The sequence below is a fragment of the Leucoraja erinacea genome, chromosome 16, assembly GCF_028641065.1.
Source record: "Leucoraja erinacea ecotype New England chromosome 16, Leri_hhj_1, whole genome shotgun sequence".
Classification (NCBI taxonomy): domain Eukaryota; kingdom Metazoa; phylum Chordata; class Chondrichthyes; order Rajiformes; family Rajidae; genus Leucoraja; species Leucoraja erinaceus.
In genome coordinates this window covers 9,617,631-9,642,201 of record NC_073392.1, presented here as the reverse complement: position 1 = coordinate 9,642,201, position 24,571 = coordinate 9,617,631, and the positions used below count along the sequence as shown (strand labels likewise).

Below are 24,571 nucleotides of genomic sequence, written 5' to 3'. Positions count from 1 at the left end.
ACCCTACAAACAGCTTCCAATGGCCTGTTTCCTTTATCATCGTTACTTTTTTGTTTACTATATCTTCCATTCATTGTTCTTTATCTTTCCACATCACCGTCTATATCTCTTGTTTCCTTTATCCCTAACCAGTCTGAAGAAGGGTCTCGGCCTGAAGCGTCACCCATTCCTTCTCTCCAGTGAAGCTGCCTGTCCCGCTGAGTTACTCCAGCTTTTTGTGTCTATCTTCAGGTCAGACAGCATCCCTGGAGAACATGGATAGGTGACATTTCAGGATGAGATCCTTCTTCAGACAAGATTTCAGTCTGAAGAAGGGTTCCAACCTAAAACGTCACCTATCTATGCTCTCCAGAGATGCTGCCTGACCAACGGAATCTAGCTTGGTCTCATTGTGTTCACAACTTAGAAAATAGCTTCAAAGTTCCATGAATGACCTTGAACATTTACTCCTTCAGCCGTCCCAGCCATCCTCTTTCATCAGTTATTATAACAACATAATTTTGTCTGTTCAAATATCAAGGAATCACAAATCTCGCGGTTCAGCAGTTTTAGCATATACGACTCCTCGGTGCAGAGATTTGTCATGGTGTCATCCAACCACCAGAGGGAGTTGAACAAAAGAATCACAACGTCTCCTAAAGTCACCTTCAGGAAATTAAAAAAACTCAGACAGTCTGAAGACTCAAAATGCTGGAGTAACTCAGGCAACATCTCTGGAGGGAAGGAATGGGGGATGTTTCGGGTCGAGACCTTTCTTCAAATTGGGACTGAGAGTCAGGGGAAAGGGGAACGAGAGATAGAGAGATATACTTTCTAGAGCAATCAACACTGGTGGACTTAGGACACACTGGCTCAAACAAAATCTCTTGCATATATTAATAATATATGCCCTCTGTTCCTTTATTAAAATTTTATTTCAGCTCATATTATTGTAGGAGAAATTTCTTATAATCCATAATCCCTTTACACAGAACATAGAACATAGAAACATAGAAAATAGGTGCAGGAGTAGACCATTCGGCCCTTCGAGCCTGCACCGCCATTCAATATGATCATGGCTGATCATCCAACTCAGTATCCTGTACTTGCTTTCTCTCCATACCCCCTGGTCCCTTTAGCCACAAGGGCCACATCTAATTCCCTCTTAAATATAGCCAATGAACTGGCCTCAACTACATTCTGTGGCAGAGAATTCCAGAGATTCACCACTCTCTGTGTAAAAAATGTTTTTCTCATCTCAGTCCTAAAATATTTCCCCTTTGTCCTTAAACTGTGACCCCTTGTTCTGGACTTCCCCAACATCGGGAACAATCTTCCTGCATCTATCCTGTCCAACCCCTTAAGAATTTTGTAAGTTTCTATAAGATCCCCCCCCAATCTTGAATCAGAAGCTATATCCCCTCAACAGTACAGCATAGGAACACAATGTTTGAGCCGAACACAATGTTGTTAAATTGATGCTGTCTGCCAGTATACCATCCATATCCCTCTATTCCTTGCACTTCCATGTGCCTATCTAAAAGTGTCTGAAATGCCACAATTGTATCTGCCTCCAACACCACCTCTGGAAATGTGTTCCTGGTCCCCACCACACGCTGTGTACAAAACAGGCCCCACACATTTCCATCAAACTTTGCCCCTTTCACTTAGTTTGACCTTTAACTACATTCTCAAACAATATTGTTCTTCCACCTCATTCTGAATATCCAAGGATCTAATGTGCAACTAGATGTACAACTGGAGGTACACAAAAATGCTGGAGAAACTCAGCGGGTGCAGCAGCATCTATGGAGCGAAGGGAAATAGGTAACGTTTCGGGCCGAAACCCTTCTTCAGATGTACAACTGCCCCAGTTCTTTCAGTTTAGTTTAGTGTAATGATACAGCACAGCAATAGGCCCTTCGGCCCATCGAGTCCCACCCGACCGGTGATTCCCAAACAATTTACCGAAGCCAAATTAACCTACACACCTGTAAGTCTCTGGAGTGTGGGAGGAAAACCGGAGCACCTGGGGAAAAACCCACGTGGTCACGGGGAGAACGTACAAACTCCGTACAGACAACACCCGTAGTCAGGTTCAGGCCCTGGTCTCTGGCGCTTTAAGGCAACAACTTTACCACTGTGCCACCAATTTCTTTACATAACCGTTTTTTATTTCAAACAATGGTCATTATCCCTCACTACAAGTGGAAGCGGAGTCAGGGGAAATGGGGAGAAGTCAGGAACGGGGTACTGATTTTGGATGATCAGCCATGATTACAGTGCTGGCTCGAAGGGCAGAAAGGCCGACTCCTGCACCTATTGTCTACGGTCTAATGTCTATTGTTCTTCAACTACTATCTGCTACTTTACATCCACCTCTTTCTCTCATTTTAAAATCCTTCATCAAGGATTCCCGAGGAGTCTCACATTCTGCTTTCATCCACATTTCAGTAAAAGCTCCAATAGCATACCACTTCACATTGACCCGAATCTTCTGCTCACCTGCAGAGAATGGAGCGACTGGGCTTGTACACTCTGGAGTTTAGAAGGATGAGAGGCAATCTTATTGAAATATATAAGATTATTAAGCGTTTGGACACGCTAGAGGCAGGAAACTTGTTCCCGATGTTGGGGGAGTCCAGAACCAGGGGCCACTGTTTAAGAATAAGGGGTAAGCCATTTAGAATGGAGATGCGGAAACACGTTTTCACACGGAGAGTTGTGTCTGTGGAATTCTCTGCCTGAGAGGGCGGTGGAGGCCGGTTCTCTGGATACTTTCAAGAGAGAGCTAGATAGGGCTCTTAAAGATAGCGGAGTCCGGGGATAGGGGGAGAAAGCAGGAACGGGGTACTGATTGGGGATGATCAGCCATGATCACATTGAATGTCGGTGCTGGCTCGAAGGGCCGAATGGCCTACTCCTGCACCTATTGTCTATTGTAGATGGGGCTCGACAGCCTGGGAAGGCAGTCCATCTAGGAGAGGGAAAACTCTGATTTAAAACCTCCACTGCCTTGTGGCCATATCCAGCTACGGAAAAGGCTCCAGGAGTAAACCTCAAGACAATCTGGAGTCGGAGCCCCTAAGGCAGTTCGTCGTTGTCTACAACCTCGCTCTGGCAGCTCCTGCGACGGCGCTGGTGCCAAACTGTAACGGCCCTGCTGTTCCTTTGGATCGATCAGCGACGTGGAGAGGGGGGACATGCTGCATGGGCAACAGTCTCTATCAAAGTCCTCTGTCCAACTTCCAGCACTTTGTTAATAAACACTTTTTGTTTCCCATCTTTCAAACTCACTAATTGTACAATATTCTATCCCCAGCTTTCCAGTTCTTCTCTTGGAATTGGCAAGTTCCCGGTATCCCATCAACCACTTAAAGTCTGTTAACATGCAAATTATAATATTGAAACATTGACACCAAACGCCAAAGTAACTCAGCGGGTCAGGCAGCATCTAAATGTCACTTATTCCAGAGATGCTGCCTGACCCGCTGAGTTACTCCAGCATCTTTTGTCTGTCGTCAGTGTAAACCGGTATCTGCAGTTCCTTCTGACACAAAACATGAAACATCTTCGATTTGCTTTTATGGGGCTTAATTCAATACTTCCACCTCTACTCTAATATGTGATTGCTAGAAATAGCAACAGTAAAGTCATCATTTCTGCAGCAAAATGTTAACACTAATGAGTCATAATATTAGTTTCCTGACAAAATGCATGAACTACATTAATTTTTGATCTTGTACTGGGCTTTCTAAGTGTCTGATGAAACAATCTGTAATTGGTTCATAACAGAATATTATCAATATATTTAAATATCTATATTTATTTTCCTCGTATCTCTGACATGGCGGGACTATAAATCTAATTCTGCCTGATTAAATGGATTCATAAGTTCTTCCGAAACTCTGCATAAACCTACAGTGGCTTCCAAGCCTCTGTTAATAACAGACCACACTCTGGTCTTTTAACGTCCCACAGTTTTCATTCCAAAGCCTGAGCACTGCTTTCCAGCCTTCATGTGTTGCGATCCCCGTATATTGCTCCCCTCTCTGGTTAGGAATGTAACTGCACCACACCTCACAAATGTGTGCACATACCCCAGGATTTCACATCGAATAGTGCAAGGCATGGATAGAGAGAATGGGGAGAGGATGTTTCCACTACTGGGAGAGTCTAGGACCAGATGCCACAGCCACAGAATAAAAGGATGTTCCTTTAGAAAGGAGATGAGGAGGAATTTCTTTAGACAGAGGGTGGTGAATGTGGAATTCATTGCCGCAGACAGCTCTGGAGGCCAAGTCAATGGATATTTTTTTTTTATATGGTGGATGTTGACAGATTTTTGGGGTGGAAGATTGCAACCTTCACACGGTCTGCCCTGTTTCAATGAATGCAATCAACCCGGCGTGCACAATCAAACAAGATCAAATAGAACAAGTTGTCCTACAACTTTAGGCTGTGCACGCCATACGCAAGAAGAAGGCAGATTTTTGATTGGTACGGGTGTCAGGGGTTATGGGGAGAAGGCAGAAGAATGGGGTTGAGAGGGAAAGATAGTCAGCCATGATTGAATGGTGAAGCAGACTTGATGGGCCGAATGGCCTAATTCTGCTCCTAGAACTTATACCCATAATGTTAAAGGAAAGCTATTAGTTAAAATTACATTATTTCATCATCAATTTTGTAACACTATTGTGACAATTAAAATAACAGTTTGATTTGAAATAATGCTGAGCATTAAGTTCTATCCTTGAGCAATGCACAAGGAGATGGTACCTGACCTGGTCAGCTGTGGCAAGTTCCTGCTCATTTAATACGGATGACAAATCCGAGATAATGGAATGGTCCCAGAGAGATGGGGATGGGTATGACTGGGAAGGGGGAAGTGGAGGCGTTGTGTGGATGAACACAACCCTGTCCTCATCAATGGAGCTACTGTAGAGATGCTCAACATATTTATGTTTATAGGCATCCATATCAACAGCAACCTAACCTCGACCCTTCAAAATGGACAGCAAAATGATCACACATTTACTTTCTTAGGCGTCTGAGAAAATTTGGCAGGTCGCCAAGGATTCTCTCAAACTTTTGCTTGTTGATTTTAGCTCTGCATTCAACACCTTTGTGCCAGAGATCCTACACTCCAAACTTTCCGAGTTGACTGTGCCTGAACTCCTCTGTTGGTGGATCACCAGCTTCCTGACAGACAGGAAGCAGCATGTGAGGCTGGGAAAGCACATCTCGGACCCGAAAAACTCTCAGCATAGGAGCACCGCAATGCTGCGCACTCTCCCCTCTCCTCTACACCAATGACTGCACCTCCACTGACTCCTCTGTCAAGCTTCTCAAGTTTGCAGACGACACAACCCTGATTGGACTGATCCAGGATGGGGAGGAATTTGCCTACAGACAGAAGTGTCACAGCTGGCGTCCTGGTGCCATCGCAACAACCTGGAGCTCAATGCTGTTCAGACAGTGGAATTGATAGTAGACTTTAGGAGAGTTCCCCCTCCCCTCACCCCACTCACCACAGTCACATCTGTGGAGTCTTTTAACTTCCTGGGACCCATCATCTCCAAGGATCTTAAGTGGGGGGCTACCATCGATTCCACAGTCATAAAGGCACAACAGCGGATGTACTTCCTGCGGCAGCTGAGGAAGCACAATCTGCCACAGGCAATGATGGTCCAATTCTATACGGCCATTGTAGTCTGTTCTCACCTTCTCCATCATGGTCTGGTTTGGCTCAGCCACCAAGTATGACACCTGGAGGCTGCAGCGAATCGTCAAGATCAACGAAACAGCCATGATCACATTGAATGGCGGTGCTGGTTTGAAGGACCTAATGGCCTACTCCTGCACCTATTGTCTATTATCCGATCAGCTGAGAAGTTTATTGGCTGCAACCTTCCCTCCATTGATGAACTGTCCATGGCAAGGGCCAGGAAGCGAGCGGGTAAGATCATCTCTGACCCCTCTCACCCTGGCCACAAACTCTTTGAATCACTTCCCTCTCGAAGGCGACTCGGGACTGTCAAAGCTGCCACAGCCAGACATAACAACAGCTTTTTTTCCACGAGCAGTAACTCTACACAATAACCAATAATCTGTAGGCTCCTTTTGCTCTGGTATTTTATTTCATTTACATGTTTAATCAATAATGTTTTATTATTAATGTTTAATGTTTTATGTATCATTGGTAACTGTCACTGTATCTCATGTTGTCACTTGCGGGCGGAGCACCAAGGCAAATTCCTTGTATGTGAATACTTGGCCAATAAACTTTTTAACTTATTCATTCATTCAAACTTCTACAGATGCTCTATCGAGAGTATTTTCATATGATGCACCTCAGCCTGGCACTGCAACTGCTCTGCTCTTCACCACCTGAACCTGCAGTAAATGTGAACACAGTCTAGTCCATCACATGCTTGTCACTTCCTCCCATCCGGTCCATCTTCACTGTGCATTGCATCAGGAAGGATCGTCAATGTCGCCTGCCACACTAGCCGTTTCCTATTCTCTCTTCTGCCTTCTGATTTAATCTTTTTTTTAAAGTTTAGAAATACAGCGTGGAAACAGGCCCTTTGGCCCACCGAGTCCGCACCGACCAGCGATCCCCGTACTTTAACGCTATCCTACACATACTAGGGACAATTTGCACTTATACCATGCCAATTACCTGTACGTTTCTGGAGTGTGGGAGGAAACCATCTCGAAGATCTTGGAGAAAACCCACGCGATCGCAGGTAGAACGTACAAACTCCGTACGAACAGCACCCATAGTCGGGATCAAACCCAGGTCTCTGGCGCTGCAAGTGCTGTAAGGCAGCAACTCTACCGCTGTGCCACTGTGCCGAATTTACAGTAACTTGAAAACTGGATGTACAAACTTAAGACCAGCCTCTTCCCAGCGTTTATCAGCCACTTTACCCACTTACCTCTTCCCCACCTCCTTCCTGGAAGTGTTGCTATATACTCTAACTCCACCCCATTAAATGATTCTGTTACCGCATTTTGTTTTGTACTACCTCCGTTTTATAGTGTAATAGTCTAATGTTCGTGCATACATCTGTGTATTTATTGTGCACATTTGGTATTCATTATTTATTTTATGAGCTTCGTGTGAACTATGAAGTTCGTGGCACCCTGGAGCGCAGGACAAAAGCTAATCCGAATCAAACCTGAATCTACAAAGCTCCAAATAGATTGAGGACGCAAGGTAATGAGTCAGGAGTGAGATGGCAAATTATTACATGTAACTTTCTGGCTGTGGCTCAATAAATGAGAATGGAATCAAAAAGTTACAAGTAGACAATGGACACAAGTGCTTTTTGGTCTCTCACCATTTAAAATGTATTAAGGTCATATGGTCATTATGGAATAGGAGTAGAATTAGGCCATTCGGCTCATCAAGTCTACTCCGCCATTCAAACATGGCTGATCTATCTCTCCCTCCTAACCCCATTCTCCTGCCTTCTCCCCATAACCTCGGACAAGAATCTATCAATCTCTGCCTTAAAAATCTCCACTGAATTGGCCTCTGCAACCTCCTGTGCCAAATAATTCCACATGTTCACCACCCTCTGACTAAATACATTTCTGCTCATCTCCTTCCTAAAATAACATCCTTTAATTCTGAGGCTATGACCTCTGGTCCTAAGCTCTCCCTCTAGTAGAAACATTCTCTCCACATCCAATCAAAGGATATTGATTCTATCAAAGTGGATTCTATCTGCCGTGTCCTTGCCCCTTCTCTTCACCTGTCTATATCCCCCAAAGCCTTTACATCTATCTCACGGACTATTTGTTTTGTCAACATACATGAAAACATTTCCCTTGATATCAGGTGGAAAATGGCGATGAGAGAAAAGAGGAGAATAGAGCTTCCATCTATGTAATATAATTCAGAGAGGCCAGCTCTTCCGATTCTATAATTCACCTGCATCCATTGGATAGATGCTGCTATTGAATATCAGTGAATCGAATTCTTATTTTTGAGAAGCAACTTCAAGCACATGTACGACTTCATCTTGAAAACTTTAAAGGACAAGCTACAGACATAAGTGGCCCTTATTTGTTGGAGAATTTAATGAGTGGCAGCCTTAAGGATCTGTGTTGTTGTATTCAACAACTTATTACAATTTACACAACTTACTTAGGATCAAATATATAGTTGTTATATTTATAGATGGCACAAAAGTGGGTGAGAAAGTAAATTGCGAAGAGGATGCAATGAGGCTATAAATAGTTTCAGGAGCAAATTGAGTATAATGCAGGAAAGTGTGAAACTAATTAGGAAGGAAATGAAAATAATGTCTTATCAAAAATGGTGAAAGATTGCAGATTGCATTTATTTATGAGCGCAGTACGTCATTATGAATGTTAACAGAATATTATTGTTTACTAGACTAAGTGGGACCCGTTGGGTCCCAGCATCACACCCCCATGCAATATTCCACCTCCACCAATTCCAATATTGGTGGCCAGTGAGGGGGGAGGGGGGGGGCTTTCTGGTGCGCTAGTATGGGTGTTGTGAGCTGAAGGGACTGGTTTCCAGAGGGCTAATATGGACATTGTGGGCCGAATGGATAATTGGGCTGCCGGATCAGTCACTCAAGCCTGTTGTGCTGGAAGCTCACTCACTCACGGCTGGTGGGCTGGCAGTTGACTCACGGCTATTCCTTGAATTTCCATTTCAAGCAGGGTACAAGGCCACCAAATTCAAATGCAGTTTCTTAGCACTTCAAGCAGGGTGCAAGGCCACCAAATTCAAGTGCAGTTTCATACCATTTCAAGCAGGGTGCAAGGCCATTATAGACAGCGAGTCGTGACCTCTCCCTCCTCCATCTTGCAGAGACTGAGCCACGCCCACACTTCTGGGTTTTATAGACCCTCCCACCAGAAGGGACGTGGCCTTCGTGGCGTGATTGACAGGAGAGAATCTCAACCTTTTTTAAATAATTCTTTTATTTTTCATCGATGGGAAAAATTCTTGGCACCTGATGAGCGAAGGGGGTCTGAGTAAGATGGCCAAAAATCACAGCCGTACGTGGTAGAGCTTTTTCTAAAAACAATATAAAGCGCAAACAGGAAGTGGTCAAGATTAGACATTTATTTATATAGAAGACAAGGCAACTTTAATTAGTCAAGGCAACTTTAGTTAGGCAAGGCAACTTTAGTTAGGCAAGGCAACATTAATTAGGCAACACAGCTTTAGCATTTCCAAACCTAAGGCAACACAGCTTTAGCATTTCCAAACCTAAGGCAACACAGCTTTAGCATTTCCAAACTATATTTTCAAATCACATTAAGGGCACTGACAGGTCAGTAAAACCACTCACAGTTTAGTAGACGTGTTCAGTGTTATTCACAGCTCAGACTGAGAGACATGACCCTCTCGCTCCCCCATCTTGCAGAGACTGACTGAGGCACTAAACACTTCCGGGTTTTATAGACCCTCCGGAAGGGGCGTGGCCTTCAGGAGACAGAATCTCAACATTTTTTAAACACTAATAACTCTTTTAATTTTCATCAATGGGAAAAATCCTCGTCCTGCGCAGCGGAGGGGGACTCTGAGTAAGATGACCAAAAATCACAGCCGTAAGTGGTACTTATTTTCTAAAATCAATATACAGAACAACAGGAAGTGGTCAAGATCAGACTTTTAGTAATATAGATTGCGAGGGGAATTAAATATAAGGGTAGGGTGATCATGCTTCAGTTACTTAGGGTGTTGTTTTGATCACAATTGGAGAACTGCATAAAGGTATTGTCCTAGAATCACAAGACACTGCAGATGCTAGAATCTTGAGTGAGAAAATAACATAAAGTGCAGGAGGAAGTTGGCAGGTCAGGCAGCATCTGTGGAGGGAAAGGGGCAGACAGCATTTTAGGTCAAGACCCATCTCGAGTCTGAAAAAGGATCCTCATCTGAATCATAATGGTCCATTTCCCTCAATAAATGTTGCCTGACCCAATAAGTCCCTCCAGCACTACGGTTTTGTTTTGTTATAATGTTGTTCTCCTTATTAAGGAAATATATTAATGCACTCAAAACAGTTTAGAGATTTAGTAATTAGTTCCATGACCTAGCAGTGGCTGCCTCGCCAACAGTCTGTCTGTCCTTTCTTCTTTTTGTTAATTTTAGCATGTTCTAAAAGTATGTTTTAGTGTTCCTCGGTTTGTTTTATGTGTGGGGTGGGGGAGTTGGGTGAGACACTTTTTTTCAATCCCTTATCTCGACGGAGATGCGATTTTTTTCCGTATTGTATCTCCGTCCCCATTGCGACCTAACGTCGTGAAGTTGGCGGCCTTTCCTGGTGTTCCAAGCCGCAGGAGTCTGCGGGATTTTAACATCGCGGAGCTTGCAATCCCTTTGCTGGAGATCGAAGCTCCAACCGCGCGGGGCCTGTGGACTATAACATCGTGAAGCCCACGGTCTCTGGTAAGTAGCTATGCCATGCCACGGAGAGAGTTTCAACCCCTCCGTCGCGGGAGGTTCGATCACCCCGACGGGATTTCCGATCGTCGCTTGCGGGGGCTTTGATGGCCCCGACTGCAGACACTTTGACTGCCCCGACGGCGGGGGAACAAAGAGGAAGAACACAGTGAGGAATGTGGAATCCACTGTGATGGATGTTTATGTTAACTTTTATGTGGTTATGCGTCTTGTTGCTTTTCACTTAGTATGGCTGTATGGCAACTCAAATTTCACTGTAACTTAATTGGTACATGTAACAATAAACTGACCTTGAAACCTTGAGTGGGTGGATTGTCTTTAGAAGAAAGGTTAGATATGCTAGGCTTGTACTCACTGCAGTTTAGAGGAATGAAAGGGGGCTCAATTGAAGTATCTAGGATCTCGTATCAAACTGGACAAGGAAAAAATGTTTCCTCGTGGGAAAATCTGGAACTCGGGACCACTGTTTAAGAAGTTGTCGCATTATTAAGAAAGACATGAGGTTTCTTTTCTCCGGTAGTTGAGAATCATTGCAACTCTCTTCCTTGGAAGATGGTAGAAGCAGTTTTTCAATAAATAGACTGGAAGTGAGAAAAGGCCAGAACGAAAAAAATCAGGGCCGGCAACAGATGACCACAGGAACGGTGGAGCCCATAATGGCCCATTGTTGGCTGGGGAAGGTGTGATAGCAAGAAGGATACAAGGATGTGGAAGAGTGGAGGGGAGGGGAGTAATTCAGGAGTTATTTCAAATTTTTAATATCTGGTTAAACCAACAGCATGGACCAAGGCAATGCACAGTATTAATCCTCAACAATAAAAATAGAAAATGCTGGATGCACTCAGGTAGCGTCTTGGAAAGAGCAACAGGATTCATGTTTCTGGTTGTAGACCCTCATCAGAATTAGCAAAAAGCGGGAAGCGGGTCTATTTTAATTGCTGATAAAATGGAATAAGACAAAAGGCACAGCTCAGATAGGGCAAATCTAGGGTCACGGTGATGATACATTGCTTATGGAGCCTTGTAGCTCATGGGTCAATGAGGTGGAGGGGGGGGGTAGTCAGAGAGTAAGCAGGAAGGACGGAAGACCTGTAAAACCGAAATCTTTAAGGGCCTGACCCACTTTCATGACCTAAAGGGCCGGTCCCACAAGCATGCGACCTGCATGTGGCAAGCGCGACCTAAAGGGCCGGTCCCACCAGCATGCGCCTGCATGCGGCAAGTGCAACCAAACCAGAAGCGGGAGCCACGCGGAGGTCGAGTGAGTGACAAGGCGTCGAGGCAGCGCGTACAGCGTCGAGGCGGCTGCGGGCCAGCAGGCCGTTGCCGCGCGGAATTTTTAAACACGGTCAGTTTTTTTAGAGCCCCGCGAGATGTCGGGACCAGCTCCGCACAACTCCATACGGCTCCGGCGATCGAAGTGGGACCGGCCCCGCGAGGCCGTATGGCTCAAGCAACCACGTTAGTTCGTGCTTGGGGCATGCAGGCGCATGCTCGTGGGGACAGGCCCTTAATTCACCACCTTTGCCGAGTTTGGCCTTGACTCATACTCGCATCATGGTCGTCACGAGGTCGTAGCTAGGTCGTGATGCTAATCGTAGGTACTCGCGGCATCAAGTAGGTCGGGGCGTTTTTCTAGCATGATGAAAAATGTCCACGATTAAAAAAGGTCGTGAATTAGTTTGTGAAAGTGGGACAGGCCATTCAATCTGCAACTCAGAACTGAAATCAATAGAGGAATGTTGAAGATGCCCAGCAGATTGAACAGTACACGTGGAGTTAAAAGCAGGGCTGGATAGCCTTATAGCTGATCTGGACAGTTCCAACGTAATCAGAGAAAGCAAAGCACCCCAGATTGTAGTATTCAGCACTTTATCCCAACAGCTGCAACATATGCAAGTGGAAGTAGAAGTGCTGTTCTTCACACTAGGCTGGGACACATTTGGTACAGAGTTTACATGGATAGGACGGGTTTTGAGGGATATGGGCCAAATGCAGCAAAGTGGGACTAGTGTAGGTGGGATATGTTGGTTGGTGTTGGCAAGTTGGGCCGAAGGGCCTGTTTTCAAGCTGTATGGCTCTTTGAGTAAGATGGTGCGAACGGAGAGATCAGAGATAGACACGAAATGCTGGAGTACTTCTGAAGAAGGGTATTGACCAGAAACGTCTCCCATTCCTTCTCTCCAGAGATACTGCCCGTCCCGCTGAGTGATTCCAGCATTTTGTGTCTACCTACGATTTAAACCAGCATCTGCAGTTCTATCCAACACAGAGAGGTCAGAGATGTTGATTGAAAGTGGAGCATTAAAGTGGCACACAACAGGAAGCTCAGTGTCAGCCCTTGGAGTGAACCACGCATCCCAAATCACCATTTGGCTTCTCCTAAGTGGACGATACTCCACTGTGTTCACCAAATGCAAAAGAGTAGATTGGAAGTGACGATCTGTGATATTTAAAATTAATGTGGGCAATGCGTGGCTTTTTATTGATATCCAAAATCTTCACAAAATTTGAAAATCAATTGACTATTATACAAAACAGTTACATCCAAAATGAAATAAACAGAATTTCCAGTCTAAAGAAGGGTCCCACCTGAAATATCACCCATCTATGTCCTCCACAGATGCTGCCTGAGCCGCTGTTACTTCAGCTGTTTATGTCTATCCTCTAGAGATGTTGCCTGACATATTGAGTTATTCTAGTACTTTGGGACATGAAATAAAATTTCCATCCCAATCATTTCATACACATGACAAATTTGCAATGTTAGAAGCACTTGAGAAGATGTGTAAAACTCTTCTCAAATGAACAGAATGGTCCACAGTGCTGACAATGCATTTAAACATGGACACCAGGCATGCGGTCCACAAATGCTGTCGGCCTTGCAGGAGCAGGTCTTCAAAGTTAAGACGTTATGCTCCAGCACCCAACAGCATTGATGTTATCTTTACAAAACTGTCTGCTTCACTGGACTTCCTCCACCATGGAAATACCTGTTCCTTCTACCACTGGTGCACAGTGGCCGCAGTGTGTACCATCTACAAAATGCACTTGAGTTATCCAACGTCAGACGTCCACCTCTGCCCCCAACGCAGGCAAGCACTTCAGCCACATACAATCATCACTGTCTGCATGGTCCACACCATTGCAATTTGGCAAGACATCACTGTGTCCTCGTCTTTGCTGGTTCAGAATCCTGGAACCCCTTCCAAATAGCATCGTCAAGAGTCAAGAGAGTTAGGGCAATGAAATTCTTGCATTGCTGACCATTCACCAGTAGTGCGACAGTTCAAGGCTATGGTTCACTGCCATCCTCTCAAGAAAACATAGGATGGGCAGCAAATGGCATTAACAGTGACATCAAACCCAAGAAAATTAATAAACTGAGAAAAAAATGTAGCTGTGCTTCAGAGTGAACAATCTTTTATTTGACACTTATTCTTCAGATATAGAAAACATGGTTTTCTGACAAATTGGCGTTTTTGGTTCACACAATTTTTTTCCCTGTGAAAGGACTGTAACGCAAATATTCATTTAGCGAATGCTTCAAAATCTTATCACAAGTCATCAACATCAAAATCCATATTATAACGCCGAGCTTCCTTACATTGCGAATTCCAGTTTATTTTACTGCTTTAAGGTGATGTTAATTTATTTGTGACCCATGACCATCCAGTAAATAATTCATTAACAGTACTGCTTGCATGGTGCTTTCATTTGAACTTAATAAATGACCACAACGAAGAAATGCTTCGGCACTCATTTGTTTTAAGATAGATTCGTAAAATTATAGATGCGATGAAATTTTTTTCAAAAAATACACTTCGCCACCTCCACTGTCTGAAGTGAGCATATGCTTGACAATGTGTGCAAATACCTGGCTCCAGTTTGACACTTTTACAATTTTATCACAGAAAGGTTGAACTGAGGTCGTTACGGGACCTTATTATCCGGCGAACTAAAATGGTTGAGATTTTTGAGTTGACACCCCAACGTGTTTAAATATTTATATTTAGCTGTGATCTAGATGACAAATGTAGCAACTGCACACTTATTAGGTATTACCAACGGATTAGAGAGCTAGAATCAAGTGTAGGCGAGCACAGTTAAAGGGGGGACGGGGGGGACACTAGGCAGGAAACCTGGTTAAGTGTGAAAATATTTGCCAAAATACATACCCTAAAGGCTAAGAATAATTTAAAAAAAAAAATTTAAAGCAGAATTATCTTTACATAGGAACAGGTTGGGAAAGTTTAAAGCTTTTGCACCTTAACAAGCGAAAAAATATACTTGATTTATTTTGACATTTACAAGTTAGAACGTCCTAGAAGTGGTGAAGTACTTACATGTAAAACCTTTGGAAGGAGCATGGTCTGAACATTTGCACTCCGACAGACTCCATCTTTTTTTCATGAAAGGTGTCTTGCAAGCCCTTGGAGAACAGTGAAAGTCAAACTCTACAGCAGTATATGTGTCACTAGGGGTGGCTCCTGATAAGGCCCTGGCAACTCCAATCCTAGCAGAGCTTGATACTGAAGTGGTGCCTACTGTCTGTCTGCAGCAATAGACCTGTTCAATCCAGCACCTGCGTGCGTGCGATATAATGGGTCAGTCCCACCACCGGAGCTATAAATCTGTATTTGCAAACATCATGTGAAATAAAACTACCTCCGCTCTCTCCCCTAACATACATCTCTCAGGGAGGGTTGTCAACTAATGCTTGCAGCTTCCCGCAAATCGACAGTTTTCTAATCAAACACTCCTGCGAAACAAACATCTAAATTTACTTGTTACATATAAATTTACTTGTTCGTGTCATACAGCTTCAATGTAACCAGCAAAGATTGCATTTAAATACAGGAGAAACGACAATTCTTCCTTACTTCAGCTCTATTGGTGTCGTCAATTACGAATATCCACTATTTCATTTGGCGACAGCTAATGGCATGCTATTATCATTGTGCTTTATTCAAGAAAAAAGAAATCAAGATCGTTCAACTCAAAACCAAACAAATAAATCTGCTCCTGGATTTTATGCTGAAATCATTCGCTCCCCGTTCTCTTGTCCCTTCAGCTGGCAACACACTTGCTCTGCATTTTCAGCACTATTTTTATCCCAAGGTTTCCAGCATTTGCAGTTTTTCATTTGAACCTGTTCATCTCTTTTTCACTCGAGTCGCTCTGACTTTGTCCCTGTATTTGCTCCCCAAGCACCTTTAACGGCCAACCTAATGAAAATTTAAGATCAATGTTCCACCTGAGTAAACAGCTGCTCTTTAATATTAGGTATGTCACTGCTTTCTCAAAACACTGCAATGGTGGGGTTCATTTAAAATGTACTGCTTTACCAACATGCGGCAGCATTTCAAAAATCTTAGGCAATTTAAGCCAACAACAAAAATAGGCATTATATGCCGGAGTAACTCAGCAGGTCAGGCAGCATCACTGGAGTAAAGGGGTAGGTGACCTTTCGGGTCGAGACCCTTACTCAGTCAGGGGCGAGGGAAACAAGAGACAGGAAAAGGTACAAATAACAAATTAATAAAAGGTATGCAAAAGGACAAATCAAGACCAGCTACAATGATCAAGGACAGGTGGAGCCCACAATGGTCCATTGTTGGCAAGGACGGCATGAATTTAATTTTCAGGACTGAACAGAAATGACCATAATTGCACTTATAAGTCCAGCAATGATTGAATGGTGGAGTAGACTTGATGGGCCGAATGGTCTAATTCTGCTCCTATAACTTATGAACCTATCCAAATGTGCACTTCCATAAATTAATGCAGTCAAGGTCAACATATAATGACCAGCTTTAATTGCATAGCATGGGATGCCTTTTGTGTGGGCAGTTAGGGGTTAACTGTTTAGCGTAGGTATGGATCAGATGAAAGCCCAGCCCAGGTAAATATGGTACATTTATTTCCCAGAAGTACATTAGCAAATCCATTGGACTTTCACATCAATCCGCAACGTCATTTGAGTGAATGGATTAAATCTCATCCCTCAACTCCTTGCTACGGAGCTGGGTTGGAAATCCTGTGTTACGATCATCGAGTGCTCATTCAAAGAAATAAAGGTGTTTAAAGGTTATTTTCAGAATGCCAAGGCTCTGTGGGGGAGGACCACAGTCTAGGGGCCTTCCACAGCTGGGCATTGGGGGGCAGGGTGTGGTGGAGATGCCCCTCAAACAAAGGAAGGGATATCACCCCAGGGGGCCACACGAGTGGCAAGGGTGCCGAGTACAATGATATTTTGTGAACACTACGAATTAAAGGTATACAAAAGGACACAGGGGCACTGCACGATTGGCAGTCCCGCCAACATTCTGTCTGTTTTTGCATCTTTTTTTGTTATTTTCAGTGTGTTTGAAAAGTTTGGGTAAATGTTTGTTTTGTTTTGTGCGGGGAGGGGGAGGGATGAGGGGGGAAACTTTTTTTTTCAATCTCTTACCTTGCCGGAGATGCGATTGTTTTCCGGATCGTATCTCCGGTCGCTCTGCGGACTAACACCCTGGCGCTGGAGGCCAGCTCGGACTGACTTTGAGCCCCACCCCCACGCCCCCCCCACGGGGCATGGACTTACCATCAGAGCTGATCCCTTGCCAGGGATCGCTCCAACCGCGGCCTGCGGACTTTACCATCGAGAGCTTGCAGTCTCGGGTAGAGACCGTAGATGTCGGGGAGCTCCAGCGACGTAGAAGGTTTGACCAGACCCAAACAGGGGTCCAATCGCTCGGCGCGGGGAGCCAACATCCCCCCCGATGCGGGAGTTTGATTGCCCCGATGAGGAGGGCCCAAACGCCGCCGACTACGGGAGTCAAGATTGTCCCGTCAACGGAAGGCTCGAGGCCCCCGACCGCAGGAGAACAAAGAAGGAAAGAGATTGAACTTTTTTCACTGTGGTGGATGTTTATGTCAAAATGTATTTTGTGTGTTCCGTTGCTTTTTATTTGTATGACTAACTTGGCAAATGAAATTCCTCATATGTTGCAAAACATACTTGGCTAATATAGTATTATTGTAATTTGTATTGTATCGTATAGCTTCTCAGAATGTCAGACGAATATTTGCACAGTTCTTTGTATTTTCTTTTTAAATTCCGAATAAAGTTTATTTTGATTTTTTTTAAATAACTTACACTGGAGCCAAGGTCCACATTACATCTCAGAATATACTAAAACTAATTGGGTAAAGTCCAAGGACTGGTTTGAAAAAGAGTAGTAGGAATAAGTCTCTGATGAAACTACGGAGTAATGCAAAAATACGTCAATCACTGATTAAGGTTCAATAGATTTTGCTGGCATTAAAAAAAAGTTTCAAGAAGTTAGCTGTGTCCTGAAATTGTGGAAATTTCACCACAAATATTCTTCAGAAACCCATTTTAAATCATCTAAGACTGGTCAGGTGTCTAAACATACATTTATTTTTGCAATTCATTTTCATTTTTAAAAATGTGTTATTTCTGGGCCCCACCACAAAGGGTTACTGAGCAACTAACCCTTTAAACTGTGCCCCTACAATTAGCATCTGAACTGTATGACATATTTCCCTGGAAAGACCAAAACTCACATTTTGCCTTCGGACTTACAAAAGTTGAAAACAAATATAAAAAGACTTTCACTTCTATTGTGAATCAGTAATTGAGCAGGTTTATACGCAATTAGCTATTTTGAAGACAATTGCCAAGTTCACATACGTCAAGAATCAAGAGTTTGTTTTACGAAACAGTAGTAGTTAAACCAGTGGCATAAGTGGATTCAAACGTCAATCTAGAACATTGTAAAGACTTTTATCTGGAAGCAGATAAGCGCTGACGCCAAGATAGTGGGCATAAACTTTGTCAGAAAAAAGGTGGAGCATCTTGTGAAAGCGACTTTATGCCGAGAGAATACGTATGCTCCAGGATTTACAAGACCATTAACGTAAGCAGCCAGTTGCAAAGTTCGACTGATTTTTAGACTTTAGAGATATAGCTCAAAAACGGGCCCTTCGGCCCACCGAGTCAATGCAGACCAGCAATCACCCAGTACAATACACACTAGGGACAATCTACACATTTTACTGGAGCCAATTAACCTACAAACCTGGACGTCTTTGCAGTATGGGGAGGAAACCGGAGCTCCTGGAGGAAACCCATGTGGACACAGAGAGAAGATACAAACTCCGTACAGACAACACCTGTAGTCAGGATCTTTGGCGCTGTAAGGCAGCGACTCTACCGCTGACCCAACGCGCCGCCCATGTTTTCAGACATGATCTGAGCAAGCAAAATGGCGCAACCTTGTCAATTTCCACAAATCAGAGAGCTGCAGGCTCTAATTCAATTGAATTTGGTGTCAATTACTTCAATTAGGTACCACTGCAATAGGCAAACCAAGACGTTGTGCATATTGTATGCGGAAAAGCTAATCCAAGTGAATTCCATGCCTCTTCAGAATAAAGAAGGGTCTCAACACACAAAACGTCACTTATCCATGTTCTTCAGAGATGCTGCCTGACCTGCTGAGTTACTCCAGCACTTGGTGTCCTTTTGTGTAATAACCAGCATCTGCAGTTCTTTGTTTCTACGCTTCTGAATTTGATGCTTCTTGGATCTCCTAATGAGCCAGTAAATGAATGGAGCAACATTGAACTCTTGAGGCACATTATTCATGAAGCTACCTACTTGGTGTGAATTTAACAGATAACTCACGTTAGTTTCAGAATCACAGATTAGGAACAGGATGAAAATGGTCCATGAAATTAAGTGCAGATAACAGTAGACAATAGACAATAGGTGCAGGAGTAAGCCATTCAGCACCACCAATCAGTGTGATCATGGCTGATCATCCGCAATCAGTATCCCGTTTCTCTCTCCATATCCCCTGCTATCCATAAGAGCCCGATCTAACTCTCTCTTGAAAGCACCCAGAGAACCAGCCTCCACCGCCCTCTGAGGCAGAGAATTCCACACACTCCCAACTCTCTGTGTGAACGTTTTTGCTGATCTCCGTTCTAAATGGCTTACCAATAACCACGACTAGCACAAAACCCTTTCTTGAAGCAGTGAGGGAAATGGATCCCATAATGGTAGCACAGGGGTGCAGCAGTTGAGTTACTGCCTTACAGCGCCAGACACCTGGGTTCAATCTGGACTACGGGCGCTGTCTGTACGGAGTTTGTACGTTCTCCCAGTGACCGCGTTGGGTTTCTCCAGGTGCTCCGGTTTCCTCCCACACTCCAAAGATGTACACGTTTCAAATTGGCTTCGGTAAAATTGTAAATTTCCCCTAGTGTGCAGGATAGTGCAAGCGTGCAGGGATCGCAGGTGGACATGGGCCGAAGGGCCTACTTCTGTGCTGTATCTCTAAAGTCTAATTGGCCTGCAGTTGTAATTGGGGAGATGCCACCTTCTCTTATAAGCTTGTTGTGATCACAATACAACCATAATTTGCTATTAGTAAAACACCACATGGACACCCTCTACTGAAAAACGGTGGATTTTTAGATTCAACTACACACGTGCAAGATTTCCAAAACAATTATGCAATTAAAAAGTGGCCACCACTTGTATTGTTCCAGTGTCACCTTCACCTTGTTGATCACAGTGGGGTACAGCCACTCATTATAAAGATTCAATGGAGCATCAGAAGACCATCCACTGTGGCCAATTATTTGTTTGTGTGCACATCGATGGCTAAGGTCAGCCATTTTGTGGGGAATGTGGACGAGCCGCTGTGGTGGATGTTTACGTCAAATTTTGATGTAGTTGTGTGTCTTATTGCTTTTTTGGTATGACTGTATGGCAAACCAAATTCCTCGTATGTTGCAAAACATACTTGGCTAATAAAATACGATTATGATTTTAAAGCCACATTGCATCGGAACTGGCAACGCTTATGAACAAACAACTCTTGTATGCCTGTGTGTATTCTATTCAGGTAATACTATTCTTATAATGGAGCTTAGTTATTGATTTTTCTGCCATCCAAGAAGTACAATAATGGTGGTAATTGCAGCAGAAATTGTTGTAAAGGATTACACATTAAACAGACACGTGTGTTACCAGATCTTGCTACATATGTTTAGGTAACAAAGTTGAATATTTATTCCAGCTTGGGTTTAAAACAAAAATTGCTCTAATTGGCCTCAACAGTTAATTAATGTCATGGACAACCATTCCAGAGATTTAAAACTACTCCTAAAGCATTGAACTGTGATATCCAATGACCCAATGACCAGTGAGGAAGCAGCTTTTTGATTCCACCCCCCTCGGCCTTTCTCAGAAAAAAAAATCCTTCTGCTTATTCGAGTGCAGACATTCCCAGCACAGTGAAATGTCACCAGGAAGAGAAAATGTCTCTTTAAAAGCGCATAACCTTCGTATCAAAACTGTACACGCTTCGTCAATTCCACTTTCCACTTCAATACACGTATATTGAAGAGGGGTCCCGACCCAAAACATCACCCAACCTTGTTCTCCAGAGATGCTGCCCGACCCGTTGAGTTACTCCAGTACTTTGTGGTTGGCATTGGTTAGCATGCAACAAAAGCTTTTCACTCTACCTCAGTACACGTGACAAGAAACTAAACTGTACTTGAGTCCTTTTGTGCAAACCAGCATCTGCAGTTTGTTGTTTCTATACACTGAATATTTATCATAGGCGAAGCACTAACAGTTGAAATGTATATGCTGTGTGCCATTACTACTTAAGCCCTTTGCTCCTCTAGGGAGCATAGTCCATTGACAAATGTCCTCCGCCTCACTCGGTTGTTTCGACATCACCCCAGTTGAGCCCACTCTTAGACATTTCTGTCTGGACAACCTCTTCTCCAGCGACCTATTTTCCTTTTTCCTTGGGGGTTCTGTTTCAGGGCTTGCCAGGTGATGTTTGTGGCAGGTTTCCTGAGGGCGTGTCCAATTCAGTGATTCTGAGAGCTATGCCCGATGGAGTTTCATATCCCTGGAAATTTCAACCAAACCGGACAGGTCTCGGGTGAGGAGGCAGACAAAGCAGACCGTAGTCCTCCAGGTTGGGGGTTGGGCGTGGGGTTAACTACCCCCCCCCCCCCCCCCCGGATAAAAGTGTGAGTTACAGATACTACTTTTACTATTTCTAGTCAAATGTTCAAAGTCAGGATGGAGAAAGCGTGGTCAAAAGGTATTTTTTTAATCAAAATAAACTTTATTCAGAATAAAAAATATATACAAAACAGGAATTGTGCAAAAACTCTACTGACATTTTCGGAGGCTATACGTACATTAGTGTTATATCATAGTGTTCACAGAAACATTATACATCGCACCCTTGCTACTCATGTGCCTCCTGGGGTGATATCCCTTCCCTTGTTTGAGGGATATCTCCACCACACCCTGCCCCCTAATGTCCAGCAATGGAAGGACACTAGACTGTGGTCCTCCCCCATGGAGCCTTGGCATGGGCTATGCCGAGCTTCAGTGCTTCCCTTCAGCACGTACTCCTACAGTCCGCAGCGGGCCAGTCGGCGACATTCCTCGATGGACAGCTCGCTCTGCTGGGAAGTGAACAACTTTTGAGCAGACCAAAGAGTCGATTGACGTCAGCAGCGCTTGACGTCCATCTTTGAATGCGCCGCTGGGAACAGTCCGTAAATCACTGAGCCTTTCGGGATAAACCTTGACAGGGACACTTGCATCCTTCCCCAGACTCTCTGCGCAAATCCACACTCAGCAAAGGGGGCGCCATACACAAGGTAGGCAAGTCTACACAACCCACAAATTAACTTTCAAACTCGAACCACTTGAGAAGAGTCTGCCCCCAGTGGCAGGTGTAGGAATTGCCGAAGGGAGAATTATGAGTCGTGTGTAGATGACAACCCCCCTCCTTATCTCAGTGGATTTCATCCTTTTAAAAATATGACCCATTCTGCAACTAAAGCAATCTCTCCAATTTCTCTAGCCAGCTGATATGCTCATTAGATATCAAATGTCACATTGGGGATGTTTTTACTCGTGGACAATGCCATTTTGCAGAGGTAGCATCAGTACAAATAGAAATGCAAGATTTCAACATCTCCTTGGACTGCACAAAACCCCCAAGTAATTTCCTTAAATAGAAGACAAAATGGCTGGTCTGATACAATTCAAATTTCAGTTCAATATGCTGCCACATATTTTTGTCTGGAAACAGATGGCTTTAATAGCTTTGAGTTTAGAAGGATGGAGGGAGGGACCTCATTGAAACCTACAGAATAGTGAAAGACCTGGATAGAGTGGATGTGGAGAGGATGTTTCCACTCGTGGGAAAGTGCAGGACCAGAGGCTGTGGCCCAAGAATAAAAGGAGGTACCTGTAGAAAGGAGATGAGGAGGAATTTCTTTAGTCAGAGGGTGGTAAATCTGTGGAATCCATTGCCACATATGGCCATCAATGGATATTTTTATGGCGGAGATTGATATATTCTTGATTGGTACGGGTGTCAGGAGTTATGGGGAAAAGGCAGGAGAATGGGGCCGAGAGGGAGAGATAGATCAGCCTTGATTGAATGGCGGAGTAGACTTGATGGGCCAAATGGCCTAATTCTGTTCCTAATATCCATAATTTTATGGGGAGCTATTAATTCAAATTACTTGTTATTTCATCATCAATTTTAGTAACACTGTTGTGACAAGTAAGATAACAGTAATTTAGGCAGAGAATGTGCTGCTATCTGGTAAAAAGCTGTTAGGATGAAATGGTTATTACCTTGTTGCAGTTAAAAATACATGGCTAACACAAAACTAGAATGGAGCTTGAGTTTAGTTTATTGTCACATGCCCCGAGGTACAGTGAAAATCTTTTTTGATGAGCGCTACCTAGTCAGCGGAAAGATGATACATAATAACTATCGAGCCATCCACAGTTTACAGATACATGATGAAGGGAATAACGTGAAGACCGTTTAGAGCAAGGTGAAGTAAAGTCCAATCAAAGATAGTCCGCGGGTCTCCAGTGATGGAGATAGTAGCTCAGGACTGCTCTTTAGTTGTTGGAAGGACAGTCAAGTTGCTTTTGCATTGCTATTACAAATATTATGGATGGACACTAAATTAAAATAAAAAAAACTAAATTGCAATATTTCTGAATGACTGATTCTGAAAAAAATATCGCATTATTTGAAATATTTACTATTTTATATATAAAATATAGTTAATGTAACATTTTTTTTTTAATTGTATAAATAGTGCTATTTAGACAAATAGATTTTTCTTTAATGTAAAGTTTTATGTTAAAGAAAAAACGATTTGTCTAAATAGCACTATTTTAGTTCACCGTCATTAAACTAAAATACTATACATAATTCATACACTATATATATTAGCCATAATCACAGATGCTTTATTTCCCTCCAGTCTCTGCAAAGATCTTGATATTTTGAGGTGCGTTACTGCGTGAGTAAAACTGAGCCACTGAACCCATTTTTAACCAAGGTATATTTCTACACTAGAGGGCGCTTCACACAAATTCAGAGAAAAATTGCCATGTCACCTTTATTTCACCTTCATGGAAGAAAATGGATTAATTTTCAATCCCTAACTGAGGCAGTAAATCAAAAATAGATTTTTTTTCTTATATTTTTAAAATGTGGGGTTTTTTAAGCATCATCTGAATTTCAGGCACTAATTGAAATCTCCTTAACGAGGTTCCAAAATATGCCGCGTTTTTGAAAATTTAATACCAAACAAATTTCAGCGAACCACAGCAATTATTAATGGTCAAAATCCTGAAATTCAAAGTTCTCAGTGAATACTTCTCAACAAACTGAAAAGTAACCTTCACAGATGGATATTTAAGCTATGCTTTGCATTAGAAGACATAACAATATTCTCTTCCTAGAATATTACTAATTGAATTGTGTTATTGCGAGAGGGAATTTAGGACTAGTGTTTTCTCCATCACGATGTGGTGGGGAGGGGGGGGGCTTCCGATGGTCAGAAATGTTTTACATTGGTTGCTTTACAAACACTTTGCACAGTGGCGCAGCAGTAACGTTGCTGCCGTACAACGCCAGAGACTCAGGTTCGATCCCGACTAAGGCTGCTGTCAGTACAGATTGTCTACATTCTCCCTGTGACCGCGTGGGTTTTCTCCGGGTGCTCCGGTTTCCTCCCGCATTCCACAGACCC

At 43.4% G+C, this 24,571-nt stretch overlaps 1 protein-coding gene across 5 annotated transcripts in view; it reads right to left on the bottom strand.

The window, feature by feature from the left end:
* LOC129704516 (microphthalmia-associated transcription factor-like) overlaps window positions 1-24,571 on the bottom strand; it is a 206,428-nt gene that overhangs the window by 119,813 nt on the left and 62,044 nt on the right. Inside the window, exon 1 of one of the 5 annotated variants that reach the window (XM_055647662.1) lies at window positions 14,791-14,908. The exons of the other annotated variants lie outside the window; for them this stretch is intronic. Within the exon in view, the coding sequence (XP_055503637.1) occupies window positions 14,791-14,846 (56 nt within the window). The 5' untranslated portion in view covers window positions 14,847-14,908. Of the gene's footprint in view, window positions 1-14,790; window positions 14,909-24,571 lie in introns of those variants that run through there. 5 annotated transcript variants of the gene reach the window in all.